This window comes from Amborella trichopoda, chromosome 2 (genome assembly GCF_054954075.1).
Source record: "Amborella trichopoda isolate Santa Cruz 75 chromosome 2, AtrichopodaSantaCruz75HAP2 v2.0, whole genome shotgun sequence".
Classification (NCBI taxonomy): Eukaryota; Viridiplantae; Streptophyta; class Magnoliopsida; order Amborellales; family Amborellaceae; genus Amborella; species Amborella trichopoda.
Window position 1 is genome coordinate 19,328,303 of NC_142337.1, and position 16,652 is coordinate 19,344,954.

Below are 16,652 nucleotides of genomic sequence, written 5' to 3' on the forward strand. Positions count from 1 at the left end.
ACAATTAGCAGGCAAGAATACATCAGTAGCAAGATTCGACAAGGAAATAAAAATAGGATGAGCATTGAAATGGTGACAAACTTAGTAACCCAGAAATACAAAACCTATACAAAGCCAATCAAAAGCTAATAACATTTCCTATATGCAAACCCAATAACTCATAACTACAAACCCATCACAGGGTTTTAGACTAAAAAACCCAGAAATAGAGTACTAATACGAAATAATACAAGTTATTCATACCTCTGTGACAACGAGCGAGAGAGAGAGGGAGAGAGAGAGAGAAAGAGAGAGAGGAGAGAGAGATAACAGTTTGGTAGGGCTTCCTTACTGTAGTCTATGAGAGCAAGGGAGAAAAATGGAGAGAGAGAGAGAGATCGCGCATGAGAGGAACAGAGAGAGAACAGAAAGGGCAAGAGGGAGAGATGGATGCAGCTTTGGTTTAGAGAGAGGGTGAGAAGGAGAGATGAGGCTTTGGTTTAGAGAGAGGGGGCGCAAGGGAGAGATGGCTTGTTTGGTTTGGAGAGAGAGTGCACGAGGGAGAGATGGCTCCTTTGGTTTAGAGAGAGGGAGTGAGGGAGAGATGGCTCGTCTGGTTTAGAGAGAGAGAGGGAGTGGTAGCATTGGTAGGGAGAGAGAGATTGCGTATAAGAAGGGTTTGAGAGAGATTGCGTATAAGAAGGGTTTGATGTAATAGGTAGCCCTGCCATCTCTATATACTAGGAGGCAATTTGCACATCTATGCAAGCTCCATTTTCAAATATAAAAGCGTGAGTTTTGCTCTCTTCAATTGTGGCTATCCATCTCCAGCAGAATCATCCAGGTTGTTGGCGCATCAACATGCCATACGTGATGGGGTGTACGGCACCTTTACCTATATATATAATGATATGTTGGCGTAGGTCCATTAGCCTACCGCTACGTATACATTCAACAGCCTAGATTGAATATGGGCCGATCTAATGATCACGATTGCATTTTGTATTTGAATTTTAAATTTTTTATATAAATCCAAATCGCTTGAAATTTTTGGAGTGTGCTCTTTAAAAATATTAGAATCCAATAAAAATATCAAAATAAATATTTTGTGAAAAATAAATTGATTTTTGTTGTAAAACAACAAGCTTTCTTTCTGCAGAGAATAACAGTGGGGTCAATTCAATGGAGAGAGTGGAGATTCAGAATTACCATAGACAGTCAAACAGAACTAAAAAACACCAATCAATATAGTAAACAATCTAAAAACACCATCAATATAATAAACAATCTTGATATGTGGAAAGCCAATTATGGCTATACACAAATTTCCAAAAATTTGAATATTTAAATGCTATTTCATCAAACATAGCCTTAATAAAGTAATGGGGTTGGTGATATATACAAAGTAACGTGTGATATATTTTTGGGAAAATTGCAAAAACCCTTTTGAAAAAGAGTTTTTATGTACTTTACTCTACCCAACTGTTCTTAGCAATTTTCTACAAAAAAAAAAAAAAAAAATCATGTTTCCTAGCAAATACCATATATAAAAAAATACCCCCATACAAAAACTTATTTGTTGACGAAAATACCATTCCCTCATGTAAGAAATTATTTTCGGATCCCAATAAAAAGGAAACGCTTGACCACACTTGTACAACGCGAGACTGCTAATTTCAAAATGTGCTCACTTCGAAACGTCAAACCGCTACTTCAAAACGCCAGACTTCAAAATGTCAAACCGCTACTTCAAAATGCCAGACTGCCCTTCAAAATGCTGGACCGCCATATTAAAACGCTTCAAAATGTTGGACCGCCATATTAAAACACTTCAAAATGCCGGACCGCCATATTAAAACGTCGGACTGTGCCTTCAAATGTCGGACTGCAACTTCAAAATGATGGACTGCCCGCCAGACCGGAACTTCAAAATGCCGGACCACCATTCCAACAAAAAAATAAAGAGTCGCTTTGCCACCATGAAATGTGCGACTGCCACCTTGAAACACAAGACCGCCACCATGAAACGTCGGACCGCTACCATGAAACATCGGACTGGCCATTCAAGCAAAAATAATCATCGGATTTCAGTAAAAATAATCGCCGGACTTCCAGTTCAAAACGCCGATCCTCCCTCGCAAAGGAAAATAATTTGTTATACGAGGAAAAGGTATTTCCATCTAAACAACAAATATTTGTACGGGGGGTATTTGCTAAAATAATTGGGTGACGGATGAAGTGTGTAAAAAGTCCAGTTTTGAAGGTTTTTTGCGATTTTCCCTATATTTTTTTTGTGACGGGTGTGCACTACCACATTCATGTTTTATATGAAGAAATTTTATATGCGAAACCAACTATACAAAGCTAATTCCACGCCTGAGGGGTTTTTTTGGGTCGCCACGAAGCTACGAAGCTACTAGCGTTTTATTTATAAATAAAAGAAAGAGAACCAACCATACAAAGCCAACTTGAAGCCGAGATGGATTTCTGGGTTGCCACGAAGCTACGAACCTATTTTATTTATAAGAGAAAGAAAGATTAGTAAGAAAGTATGGTAGCGTAAATTATCCCGTATTTTATTATCTCTGTTAAGTTCAGGCGGCTCGCTCCTCTTCCCTCGTGAGTCAAGTCCTTTTCGTATTCTGTGCCGAACGCTTCTATTCCTTGTGCAGGAGACATGCCATCAGGTACTTCGACTCTTCTCTGTTTCTGTATCTCTTTCTTTTCTCGATTGTTGGATTCTCAAAATTAAATTACTTTGTTTTCTGATTGTTCAATTCCCTCTCTCGCTTGTTTGTTTTGCTGTTGCCATTCAAGTTTCTGCCTCGGCATCAAAATGAATTTAGGGTTTTATTCACATGCGCAGATCTTCCTGGTTTTTACTTTGATCCCGAGAAGAATAGGTACTTCCCCATCAAACGTCCTGGGGACAAAGCTCTCTTCCCCGACAAAACCCAGAAGTGTGTTCAGGTAATTTCCAAAGCATTACCTGCTTCCTATATGCTTTATAGTAAAGTTCTGAACTTCTAATCACACATATTTGGGCTTTGAGTTCTGGGCCAGGTAATACCTTCATATTTGATACAGTAAACTGTATAAATATTTGTATTCCAAGCTTGTGATGCTGGTAAAGAAGCCTAGTCTCAATAGATGCTGAAATCAAACTTAGAATGAACGTGTGGAGAGATAAATAACTGGCTCTTGTTATTTCTGTGTGAGCTTTGGTGTAGTTGTTCCCTCTTATGCACTTGTAGGTCGATGATTTATACTTTGAATATGGTATGTTAGTTAACTGTGTATACTTCACTAATGTGAAAGTTGTTGGTATTTTTAATGGTGTCTCTAACCAACACTCTCAGGTTTAGGTAGTTTGAAAGCGAGCTGTGAAGATCTTTCAATTTGGGTGTCTAATCAATGTCCAAGTCTAATAGGAGCCTACCTCGTGTTTGTGATTGAGTTCGAGACTGTTTTTAAATTGCTTTATTTAAACTTCCCACCAAAACTTGACTCACAAAAGTTATTCAGGAAAACCCTAGTTTCGGCTTTTGGCTGCAGTTAATAGGGGAAATACATAATTGTGTGGACTATAGAGGAATTAAACTTATGAGCCACACTATGATGTTGTGGGAGACATTGATTGAGCAACGACTAAGAGGCATGAAACAAGTGTATTAAAGAACCAATTCGGTTTTATACCTAGTAGTTCAACAACTGAGGCTATTTTCCTACTTGGGTAGCTGATTGAGGAGTTTAAGATGAAGGGAAAAGATCACCACATAGTCTTTATTGATCTAGAGAAATCTTATGATAGAGTACCTCGAAAATTGATTTAGTGGGTGTTGAAAAAGAAAGGATTTTTCAGACACTACATCGACTTGGTGAAAGATTTGTGCAAGGGAGTGTTAGCCAGTGTGTGAACAAATAGTGGAGAGACGAGTAAGTTTTTAGTGACAATAGGTATACATCAGGGTTCAGCATTGAGCCCATACTTCTTTATCTTAGTCATGGATGATTTAACTAGGCATCTACAAGATGAGGTATCGTGGTATATGTTGTTCGCGAACGACAAAGTTTTGATCGATGAGACCTGAAATAACGTCAACACAAATTTAGAACTTCGAAGGGATGCTTTAGAATTTAGATATTCTAAATTTAGCAATGCTAAGGCAGAGTATATGGAATGCAAGTTTAATAATTTTAGGAGTAGAGACAATGAAGTAGTTAAGATTGATGACCAAAAAATACCAGTTAAGATTGATGACCAAAAAATACCAATAAGAACACACTTTCGATATCTTGGGTCGATAATCTAAGAAACTAGAGAGATTGAGGAAGATGGCGCACATAGAATTAGAGCTGGGTGGGTGAAGTCGAAATGTGTAACCGAAGTTTTATGTGATCGTCGCATACTAATGAAGTTGAAGGGTAAGTTCTATAGGGCAATTGTGAGACCGACTTTGCTTTATGGGGCAGAACGCTGGGCAATCAAAAAACAACATATCATAGAATGAGTGTAACTGAGATGAGGATGTTGAGATGGATGAGTGGTAAGACAAGAATGGATAGAATTCAAATAAAATATATTTGGGAGAATTTAGGCGTGATACCAATAGGTGATAAGATGAGTGAAAGTAGACTTAGGTGGGTTGGCTCTGTGCAACGCAGACGCAGCACAACACATGTTAGGAGGTACGAGTTAGTTCAAGTGGAAGGCTCAAAAATGGCAAGAGGTAGGCCCAAAAGAAAATGGCTGGAAGTAGTGAGAAAAGATATGGGGACTTATGGCCTCATTGAGGTATGACCCTTGATAGAGTAGAATGGCGGATTGGGATTCGTGTAGCTAATCCTAATTAGTTGGGAAAAGGTTTTGAATTTGATGATGATGGCCATAATTTATAAGGGATGCGCAGGTTTTTGCTGAAATTCCTTAATCCTACCTAACTTTTGTACTCTTAAGCCACAGATTTGGGACATATGTCTATCCTTCTATTACTCCTACTCGCTTCACTGTTTCAATAGTAGTTGGTAGGGAGTTTTGAGGTCTAGAAATACCTCATTTTGGGATTAAAAACGATTGTTTTTGGAATCTCTTTGTGCCGAAACTCAATTATTGCAATTTTTGATCTCGTTTACTAGGAATTGATTTTTGGCACAAAGAAAATGGTGGAGATGGACCACAATGTTCCCCAAGGAATTTGAAGAGAATAAGAGTCCAAAAAAGTCCTCAATGAATGCATCTCTTCTCCAGTTGACGAGAGAGCGAGAGGGAGAGAGAGAGAGAGAGAGATTGCTAAGGACACAAACCTCTAGTCGTGCCCAAGGTCTTATTAGGTATTACATCACCAGATTGGTTTTTAGTATCACTACTCATTTGTGAAATCTTACTCCATTGATAACAAAAGTTTAAAATGTTTTCAATGACATGATTCTCATTTATATTGATACTTGGGTTTGTTAATTTGGAAAAGTTAAAAATACTGTTAAATGGAACTCGCTCGTAGTTTACGGTACAATGGATAATTCAGCTTCTGGGACCTTGATCGTGACGCGGAAGAATGGGTTCCCATCCCTTAAGGGATCTGCTCTGTGGAGCTTGATCCTTAAAAGTCAGGATCTTGATCCCTACATTTGCCCATGTACGAAACATGTTCCCTTGACTATGGAACTTTGAGGCTTCCTTGCCTCGCACTTCTGCTCCTGATCCTAGAACTGATTTGAGAGGTGCATGAGAGTGATTTGAACTCTCACATCCCTTCCTTTCTCTTTTCTCTCTCTCTCTCTCTCTCTCTCTCTCCCTTCCTCCCCCTCCCCCTCCCCCTCCCCCTCCCCCTCCCCCTCCCCCTTCTCTAACATGGTATTAGAACTTTGATCGTTTTCCTCCCTCTGGATTTTCTTTTCTATCTTAAATGTTTCTTCCCTTTTAATATTATTACTTTTCTGCCCTAACTAAAAAAAAGTTACTTTATTGGGTTGTTGGATTTGAACCCTAGGGTTTTTTCCTAGTTTTCTTTTTTGTTTTTTTGTGTGTAGAAACCCATGTGGGTTTGCTTTTGAAGTGGTGATGCTGCTGTTCGTGTGATTCCTCTTTAAAGATTGAGAACAATAGAGGACATGTTGCCTACTTTCGAGGTTTGTGGGCAATCATAGATGATTTCCCAAGTTGTCTCTTAACAACCCTAAGTTTTTTATGCGGATAGGTGCTGCCCTAGTCTGCTCAAAGAGTGGCGGCGTGGTGATGCTCAAATTTGGATAATGTGGTATTGCCTTAGTTTGTTCAAGTTGAGAAAGTGCCTATGCTCGTAATTAAATGATAAGTATTACTCTCTTTTTTTTCTAATATAAAAAATTATCTCTGGCATTCTGCTAGGCTTTGTGCGAGTGATTGTTTTCGGTTGACCCTAGTTGGTCCTCCTTTAATTTCATACGCTCATGGCTAACAAAAATAAATCTGGAAGTTGCGATCTTCCTGAACATGTGGGGATACAAATTACTTTAATAAAAATTAAGTGAGTTCAAATATGTTGTATGGGCAGTCTGTCAATGTATCCCTTGATTCTAGGGGGAAATTGAAATAATTGACTGCGAACTAGCCTAGTGAACCTTATACTAGATATGAAGAGTGAACAACAGAGAATTACATACTCATGACTTGGTTGTGGAGTAGTATGGAGGTTCAAATAAGTGCAAATGTGATGTTTCTTGACATTGGTAAAGGATTTTGGGACACTTTGAAAGAAACATTTCCATGAAGTAAGAACATCTCACGGGTATATAATATATTTGAGAAATTGTTTTGATTGCAGCAAGGAAATAAATGTGTGAGTGATTATTTTAGTGCTTTAGAGGCATGTGGGAAGAGCTGAAGATCAACTTATATCTAGTTATGTAGAATTATAGAAGAAGCATTTTGAAGAATTTAGAGTTGCCAAATTTTTATCAGATCTAATCTTGAATGCCATCTTGTTCGTGGATAGATTTTGGTAAGCAATGAGCTGCTATCCCTTAATGATGCCAGTGTGCCATTCAACAAATTAACATATCTAACTCTCCTGCACCTTTTTTATGACTCAAGCGTTTTTTATGGATTGGCATTGAATACATGTGGGGAGTGGTGATGAAGGTAGAGGTGAAGGATGTGGGCGTGAATTAGGAAGGGGCCATGATAGTGGTGGTGGATGGGTTGTGGAACTTGAAAGTCATTATTACAAATCATACAATTTTTTTTGAGAAAAGTTAACATTGTATTACTGGGGAGAGAGATTACATGGATGAGAAAGTCCGAGGACACCCACGCAGGGGGTCTCGGCAAAAAATTCGTTTAGTCTATCATGTACAAAATGGGTTTACAGAACTGCCCGATTGCATCAATATACATGGAGCTTCCAAAAAACGCTTCCAAAAAATGCAGCAGGGCCAAAAAATGCTAGTATACAAAGATATTAGGTTATATTCCAATGGTCCAGAGTAAATAATGAGTTGGACCCAAGTTGAGCTTGTCCTTGGCTTCTAGCTCCTCCTTTCGTCAATTGATATGCGGAGTCGTTGGACGTCCTCCATATATGCTTCCAGGAGACGTTCGTATTGCAAAATGTGATCAATTTCGTCAAAAATAGAGGTTAGGTGCCATAGTGGAGAAGACGCTTTGCTTGCCCATGAGATGACATTTTGTGAGTCTCCTTCCGCTATGAGGTGCGGGCCCCAAGAACAATTAAAGTGCCGAGAAGGAGGGTCAAGGCTTCAGCGTGGTTGGAATCCTTGGGGCCAAGGTGCACCAAAAATGTTAGGACAGTGTTGCCTAGGTGGTCTCTGAAGACCCCGCCTGCCCCTGCCGGGCCTGGGTTCCCTAGGGAACAACAATCAAAATTTAACTTGAAGCAACCAACTGGCGGTGGTGGCCAGTTGTTAGGTCTAGTTTCCAACCTCAGTTAGTGATTGAGAACGTTTTTCCATTGAGTGGGGAACAGGCTTCCGGGAATGCCTGAAAAAGCCTTATGGTTAGAGGCTCAGAATGTTACCAAGGAAGTCACCTTGTGAAGGAGAGCCGATGTGTGGAGTTTTTGGCCTTGGAAGATTCTATTATTTCTTTCCACCCAGACTGTCCAAATGGTTGCAGCTATTGTTGCCTTTCAAAGGATTCTTTCGGCCTTTGGCCAGCATAAATCGAAATCGCACGATATCAAGGCCTTGACCGGGGGGGGGGGGGGGGACAAATCATACAATCATTAAGTGTTGGGATAAGATTGGTAATCCTACTTGGGCAAATCAGGATACTTACAAATCTAATGGTGACAATGTTTATTGAATGGGCTTAGTGATCACCTCCTGCAGTCAAATTCTGTTGTATTGTGCTTACAAGCGAAGAATATAAAAACTTGTTAAACGGGTGCAACATCCTAGTGTCCATGCTTCTACTTCTACTGCTACTTGCTATCTTAGGTACTTTTGTGCTTCTTGCATCTCATAAACCTTTTCATTGGGTTAATGATACGAAATTGTCCCTATTTTTAAATTGTTTCACAAGGAGATCCAAACTTAATTCAATAAGAATGTGTGTTTTATGTTCTGATAATTTTTGAAGAATATCTTTTCCTAAACATTTGAATATTAATTTGCTCAAAACAAAATTTAACTTCTTGTGCACATACTCCTCAACAGAATGGGTTGGTGAAAGAAAAAAAAATTAACATTTACTTGAAGTAACCCGCATTGTACTGACTAAATTGCGTGTTATGGAGAGATGCTTACCTCATGATATTGAATTTAATCTAATACCCTCTTCAATTTTGAATGGAAAAACACTAAACTCTATTCTCTTCTCGGATACTCCATTATTTGTTGTTCCTCTATGAGCGTTTGGGCGTGTTTGCTTTGTTCATGTGTTGGGTGCTAGTAATAATAAGCTAGAGCCTCGAGCTGTCAAGTGTGTTTTTCTGTGGTATTCTCGCTTTTAGAAAGATTATCGACGCTAAAACCTTGAGATAATTACCATAATCGTTCACCCAATGTGGATTTTGATTTGGAATCCTGATTCAGTGATTCTGACAAGGAATCTTCACAGAATCCGTTTTCGTGAAGTTAGGATTCTTGATTCTTTGTTTCAGGAATCTCTATTCCATCACTTATATAGAATATCGTTTACGATATTTGTTTATTCTCAGTTATGCAATTGTTGAATCACAATTCTACATTTGGTGAATCTGGATTCCACATATAATGATACTCTTTCCGCAAATCAGAAATTGGAACATAGGGCCATGAACTACAAAATAAACAATTCATACCCTATGAGAAGCATCAAATCAGAAACTCGATTCCATATATGAAAGAATCTCAATTCCATATGGGTTGGTTGATTCCAAATAGGCCAGAAACTCCATTCCAAAAACAGAATCTCGATTCTATATATAGAGGGATCTCGATTCCATTTGGGTCGAATTTCGATTCCTATAAAGTAGGAATTGTTTCCCACAATTCCCCTTGTATGGATGTTCATTCCGAAAACGAGAATCTTCTAGCCAGCTGCAATTCCACGATTCCGATTCCTAAAACGATTTGGAATGTCAGGCGTTTGCAACTACTATGAATCCTGGTTTACGAAAGAAATTTTTTTGCGCTGATGTTACCATCTTTGAAAAAACACTCATTTTTTTTTGGAAGAGGGTCATATGCTTGAAGCAAATTTCTTTTATCTTGCTCCAAAAGAAGTTTCGCCATCCTCTTCTTTTGCAGTTTGTTTTCTTATTCCTTTTCATCTTCTTCACGTTAGTTGCCTAGGCCAGCTAAACCTATTACTTCTACACTTTCATAATGTAGCTTAAGAGCAGACCATAAAGGTGCAGGATGGACACCCTCCTACTCAACCAACCACTCAATCACCATCTTTGCCTACTTTTTACTGATCTACTTCCTGCTACTGACAATTTCTGTGTCTAGTGAGATAATGCACATATTTCCATCCTTAACGATTCAAGGTCTCGTACTCAATATCCAGTTGCTTATTTTGTTACCTTTGCAAATTTGTTCACATCCTATCAAAAGTTCTGATTTATCTGTTTCATGTATTTCTATCCCTGAATCTTATTAGGAAGCACTTTCTCATACTTGGTGGAAGAAAAGCAATGGAAGAAGAAATGGATGCTCGCAACTTGAATGATACATGGGGGCTCATGGGGTTATTGGTTGGAAAAAGAACTGTTGGTATTGTTGGGTTTATGGAATAAATTATCAGCTTGAGGGCACCATCGAGAGAATAAAAGCTAGGTTGGTTACGAAAGGATATGCCCTAACCTTTGGCATTGATTACTTTGGAGCTTTTGCAGCTGTTGCCAAACTTAATTCAGTTTGACTAGTTATATATGTAGCGGAACAAGGCTGGCTACTGTGGCAGCTTGATGTGAAGAGTGCCTTCCTTTATGGTGATTTACAAGATGAGGTGTATATGGAGGAACCACTTGGGTTTTTCTCAGTGGGAGTCATCTAAGATATGTACGTTGAAGAAAGCCATTTGTGGTTTGAAGCAATCCCCATGTGCATAGTTTGGGAAATTCGGTGAAATTGTTATGGCATATGGATTTTGATGCAACCATGCAGATCATTCAGTATTTATCTGAAAGCAAGACTCAAGGATAATTCTTTTAGTTGTATATGTTGATGATATTGTCATTGCAGGCAATGGTTTAGAAGGAATAAGTCGTTTGAAGAGCCACCTACAACAATATTATGGATTAAAGCTTGCATTAGCTTGTCACAAAGCATGACATTAGATTTTGACAAAGAAAGTACGTGATTAATTTTTGACAGGGACTGGAATGTTAGGCGCTAAACCATTTGATACTCCTATGGATTAAATACAAAATTATTGGCTGATAAGGGGAGGTTGTTTGATGCTCTGATAAGGTACAAAAGACTTGTAGGTAGGCTGATTTATTTGACAATTACTAGGCGTCCTATTACTTTTGTAGTAAGTGCAATAAGTTGGTTTATGCACTCTCTAAGGATCTTTAACTGGGATGCTGTTCGTAGAATTGTGAGGTATCTGAACATAGAATTGTGAGGTATCTGAAGGGAGCTCCAGGTCGAGGTCTGATTTACAACTCAAATCATCATTTGATGTTTGAAAGTTACTTAGATGCTGATTGGGCAAGTTCTCCATTTGACAAACTGTCTACCACGTTACTGTACATTTATAATAAGTGCAGTACGTTGCTTTATGCACTCTAAAAGGATCTTTAACTGGGATGCTGTTCGTAGAATTGTGAGGTATCTGAATGTAGAATTGTGAGGTATCTGAAGGGAGCTATAGGTTGAGGTCTGATTTACAAGTCAAATCATCATTTGATGTTTGAAAGTTACTCAGATGCTGATTGGGCAAGTTCTCCATTTGACAAACGGTCTAGCACGTTACTGTACATTTATAGTAAGTGCAGTAAGTTGGTTTATGCACTCTCTTAGGATCTTTAACTGGGATGCTGTTCATAGAATTGTGAGGTATCTAAATGCAGAATTGTGAGGTATCTGAAGGGAGCTCCAGGTCGAGGTGTGATTTACAAGTCAAATCATCATTTGATGTTTGAAGTTACTCAGATGCTGATTGGGCAAGCTCTCCATTTGACAAACGGTCTACCATGTTACTGTACATTTATTAGTGGAATTGTGGTTACAGGGAGAAGTAAGAAACAAAATGTTGTAGCTAGATCTAGTGCAGAGGACGAATATAGTACAAAGACACATATTACATGTGAATTGATGTGGCTGAAGACGCTGATATACGAGATGGGGTTTACTATTGTTGAGCCTAGGAAGACGTATTGTGATAATAAGCTGCAAATTATATACCCAACAATTCAATGTTTAATGAGAGAACTAAACCTATTGAAGTAGAATGTCACTAGTAAGAAGGTGTCTACTTCATTTATGAAATCTAATGATTAGTTGGCAGACATCTTCAGCAAAGCTCCTAGCTGTTATCTGTTTCAAACAATTTGCTCCAAGTTGGGCAGCTTGACATCTATGCGTTACCTTGAAAAGGGGGGGGGGGGGGGGGGGGGTGGTTAAAAGTCCTTATTTCTCTTTTATTTAAAGTTAATAGGATATAAGTGTCCTATTTCTAGTTTGTATGGCCAGTTTTGTCCTTTCTTAATTTTATTAATATTAAATTGATGTGACAGGTGCGTTTCCTTCCTTGCCCTCTTTTCTCTCTCTCTCTCTCTCCCACCCATCTTTTTAACACAACCAAAAGGGAAAATCATTTTGGCGCTTGCATTCCTTTGAATTTCCCTAAAGAGAGCAACTTTGAGAAAACTTTAGCAAGTGTTTCACTTGGCTCAGTTGTACCTTGGAAGTATACTCGTTTGGACACCATTACAGCTAAAGACTTATTGAGTCATGGGATATTAATACCTTGAAGATTGTGAGGGCGTTTCATGCCTCGGGATCCATAGTGAAACACTACCAAAGCTAAGACTTATTTGGGTTGTGGAGATTAATTCCTTGAAAATAATGAGGGCATTTCATGCGTTGGGGTCCATAGTGGACCACAACCAAAATCGTTTTAAAGAAGTTTGTGGTTTTGTGCTCAACAATGTTAAAAAAGACAGAGGCGGACACCTACGTGGCTTGAGTGGGTACCTAGATACATGGGCATTTTTATTTTTGGGGGGGGGGGGAAGGTGGGGGGGGGATTTGTTTATAGGGAAAATTGCATAAAATGCTCAAAAGTAGACTTTATAGGCACTTTATCCCCACCCTAATTTTTCTTAGCATATTTTTCCCAAAAATCAAGTTTTATAGCAAATACCCCCCCAATACAAAAAGTTCATTTTTTTTGACAAAAATACCCTTCTCATACATAACAAATCATTTTCGGATCCAAATAAAAGGAAATGCCGGATCGCGGTTGTATATTGCCAGACCCATTCATTCCGCTGGACCGAAATTGTACACTACCGGGCCGCCTATTCTAGACAATTTCGTCGCACCGTAGCTCACAAATGCCGACCCGCTCATTAATCCAGAAACAAATGCTCGACCGCACTTGTAAAGACCGGAATTGTACACTGTCGGGCCGCCTATTCTAGACAATTTTGTCGCACCATAGCTCACAAATGCCGAACCGCTCATTAATCTAGAAACAAATGCTGGACCGCACTTGTAAAATGCCGGAACGATCGCTTCCAAACGCCGGACCACCTCTTCCAAATGTGGCACCGCCATGGTGAAGCGCCAGACCATTTCAAATTAGTGACTTAAGTGCCGGACCGTCATGGTGAAGTGCTGGACCGTATTTTAGTCTCGTTTCTTTTTTTTCCAAACAAGGGGTATTTTAGTCTCGTTTGTGTTTTTTTTTGAGTTGGGGGGTATTTGTTAGGAAACATGGTTTTGGGGAAAAAGTTGCTAGGAAAAGTTAGGTTGGGGGTAAATTGCTTAGAAAGTCCATTTTGGGGGTTTTATGCAATTTTCCCTTGTTTATATGTGTGCATGTGTGTATATATGAGAGAGAGCGAGCGAGAGCATGTGTGAGAGAGAGAAGTCTCGCATCAAGCATTTGGAGGATATGTTCGTTTTTTCTTCTTTTTATATGTAGAGAGAGATAGAATATGAGGTCCATGAGAGAGGGGGGTGCCACGCTGAACACTTGGAGTTCATGATCATCTTGTTCTTCTTCTTGAATGTGGAATGAGAGCATATGGGTCCATGTGTATGTTTGTGTATGTGTGTGTGTGTGTGTGAAAGAAGGAGGCCTCACATCAAACACTTGGAGGCCATCTTATTTTGTTTTTCTTCTTCTCATACGTGGAGAGAGCATATGGGCTTATGAGCGAGAGAGAAGGGCCTTGAGCCCTTAACCATTTTTATGGGCGTTAAGTATTTTTTTAAGGGGGCTTATGCCTGTTTTTTCCTTTTCTGGGTTGCACTAGGCCCATCGGGGATTGGGAGGCTAGAACTCTCCCCAAAACCCATCCCCCCGTTTTCTTCTTTTATTTTTTTTTGGGGGAGGGGGGGGGTTTACTTTTTTGCCCTTTGCTTGGAGCCTTTTTCCGCCCTCAGGCAAGTTGCATCGAGGTGTAGCGTAGGCGGCGGCCTTGAGGTGACCACCTAGGCTCCACCTTGGGTGCTTAGGTAGGCACCCGGGGGCAAGATCGCCTAGGCTGCCTGCCCGCCCTCTCGCCTAGGCGTCTTGGGAGCCTGGCCGCTTAGGCAAGTGACTTTTTGAACTATGGTGCTCAAAAACCCTGTGCTTATTTTTTGGCCTACACCTTGTAGAAAAGCTCGTGTTAAGAAATTTGATGATTGTGGCACCTGATTGGACTACATGACTGCAATTCAGACTCGGTGAATCCTGATTGGACTGCATGATAGCGATTGGCACTTAGTGATCATTCACTCAGTTACAACTTCCTCTATTTTCAAAGCTGTCCTCATGTGGTTGAGGAAGCGATTTTTGATAGTGGTTAGGACAAAACTTTATCTTCAAGCAGTTAAGTGAGCTGCACTAATTCTTAGACAAGCTGAGGTACATACTTCCAAGGTTAGCCATTCAGAATGCTTCAAAATTTGAAGATGCATATAGTGTGTGCTTTGGATGTGTTTAAGATGGAACCTATGAGTTTTGACTGTGGTTATGCAACTTTTTGGCCAGGTTTCACCAAGATGCCATTCTTTGGCCTCAATGAATCAAGTCCCATTGTTTCTGCCTTGAGTTTGAGGCTCTCCAAGCATTGGATGCTAAACAGAGTCTCTTGAAATCTGACCGTGGATAACCCCCGGTACACGAAATTTGACTTTGGATTAGTTACATGTGTGGTTTAAAGGCCTTAAGTTTTGTAATTTGGCTTAATAGGACCATGGTTTTAAAATGCGGCCGCATCGCCGCATATGCGGTCGCATCATGAGATATGCGGTGGGCTCCGCATCAGAACTGACTGCATATGCGCTTTTGACGTATGCGCCACATCGTAGTCGCATCACACCGCATCCCATTGCATTTTTTTCGATTTTGCCCTTTCGGGGAGGGGCAAAATGGTCTTTTTGACCATCCAAAAATGGGGGAAACTGTTTGGGGGGGGGGGGGGGTATTAAACCCCCTAAACGATGATTTCCATCATTTTTTGTGGCTTGTTTCATCAAATCGAGGGGAAAAAAAATTTGGCAAAAATTTATTTTTCATTCAAATCTTTGATTTGGCGGTTGTTTGATACTTGGATATTTGATTTGATGCTTTTGATTGTTAATTTGGGGATGTTAGGGTGAATTTGTGATAATAAATCAGGGGTTTCAGATTGATGATGCACTTGACGGCTCTCAAGATGACCTCTCTGATTCATATTTGAAAAATTGACTTCAAATTTCAAAATTGACTCTCAAAATGGATGATTATATTAAGTTATTAGCCATTAACTATTCTTGAGCTTGACTTTTGGTTTGTAATATTACTATTTTGTGCTTATGATTGTTTATGGTTGTGCTTATGGTTGTTGATGGTTATGCTTTTGTGCTTATTGTTGTGCTTATGGTGCAAATTTGTGCTTATGGTTGTTGATTGTTGAATGTTTTATGAAGCTAGTTTCAAGTTTCTAGTTTCTATCAGGGGATAGTGGATAACTGGATACAGAATCTCAGACAGCTAATAGTTTTGAAGTTAATCATTAAACTAAAATACCTACTATCACATATATCACCTCCATATTTTTTCTATGCATTAACCTATTTTTTTACATTTTTAAATTTTTTATTTCACATTTATTGACCGCATCGTCGCGATGTACCCGCATCTGGACTGTATTGAGCCGCATCGGCCCCCCCACTGCTTTTGGTTGCATCCCGCATTTTAAAACACTGAATAGGACGCTTGTACTCAATGGAAATGAATGTACAAGTATGTTGAGCTACGAAATGGACACTTGAATGTGGCAAAAATTGGTGTAAGAGACCTCAGTTCAGCATTACTGGCAAAAACGTATGCATGTCATGCGGGGTGCGTTTCCAATTCCTCCTTGTTATGGAGTTTACAGAGTCCTCACTTACTGAAAAACCCCAAATTATGTGAATACTTTATCGATACAGGCCAATCGTTCATTGGTTTGTGTCTTCGAAGGAGTAGGACTGCTCAAACCTTCCACATATACTGATTAGGGCTAGTTGTGGGATCAATAAGGATGCCTTTAAAGGATGCAGCAGTGAAATACCCTCAAAGGTTGGGCTTCTGGTCATGTGACCTTCCCCAGTTGAGGGGATGAAAGTGGTGGATGGTAGTTTCACAAACTCTATAAAGGCTAAAAATTTCATCTATGAAGTTATGACTAAACGATGGGCATCAGGTCATCTTGCCTCCAACTTGCTTGAAAAAGTCAACAATAGTTGCCTCTGAGTTTGGTGCATGGGAGCAAGGGTTGGAAAGACTGCAATAGACTTTCTTGTCAAAAATCTTCTCTCCAAAATGCATTTCGTAATCTTATGTTTCTCCAAAATGCATTTCTTATCGACTCGGGATCCCTCCAAGCTCCTGAAATGTTTTGGTGTTTGGATGTGACCCCTCTCGAATCCAAGTGTCTATCTTGTATTTGCTTTTAATGTCTTCCTTCCAAAGGTGATTCTAATCTTCTCCAAATCACTACCACTTTCCGAGGATGGCTTGGTTGGTTTCTTGCAATTTTCTGGTAATGCCACTCCATCTC

At 39.6% G+C, this 16,652-nt stretch overlaps 1 protein-coding gene across 4 annotated transcripts in view; it reads left to right on the plus strand.

Moving 5' to 3' along the window:
* Nucleotides 1-2,598: 2,598 nt before the first annotated feature.
* LOC18445679 (Transducin/WD40 repeat-like superfamily protein) overlaps nt 2,599-16,652 on the plus strand; it is a 68,656-nt gene continuing 54,602 nt past the window's right edge. For all 4 annotated transcript variants that reach the window (XR_016049351.1, XM_088858252.1, XM_006855812.4 and 1 more), the window contains exons 1-2: nt 2,599-2,666; nt 2,846-2,949. Coding sequence is in view for 2 of the 4 variants with exons in the window: in XM_006855812.4 (XP_006855874.1) it covers nt 2,657-2,666; nt 2,846-2,949 (114 nt within the window). In the remaining 2 variants the exon portion in view is untranslated. The remainder of the gene's footprint in view (nt 2,667-2,845; nt 2,950-16,652) is intronic.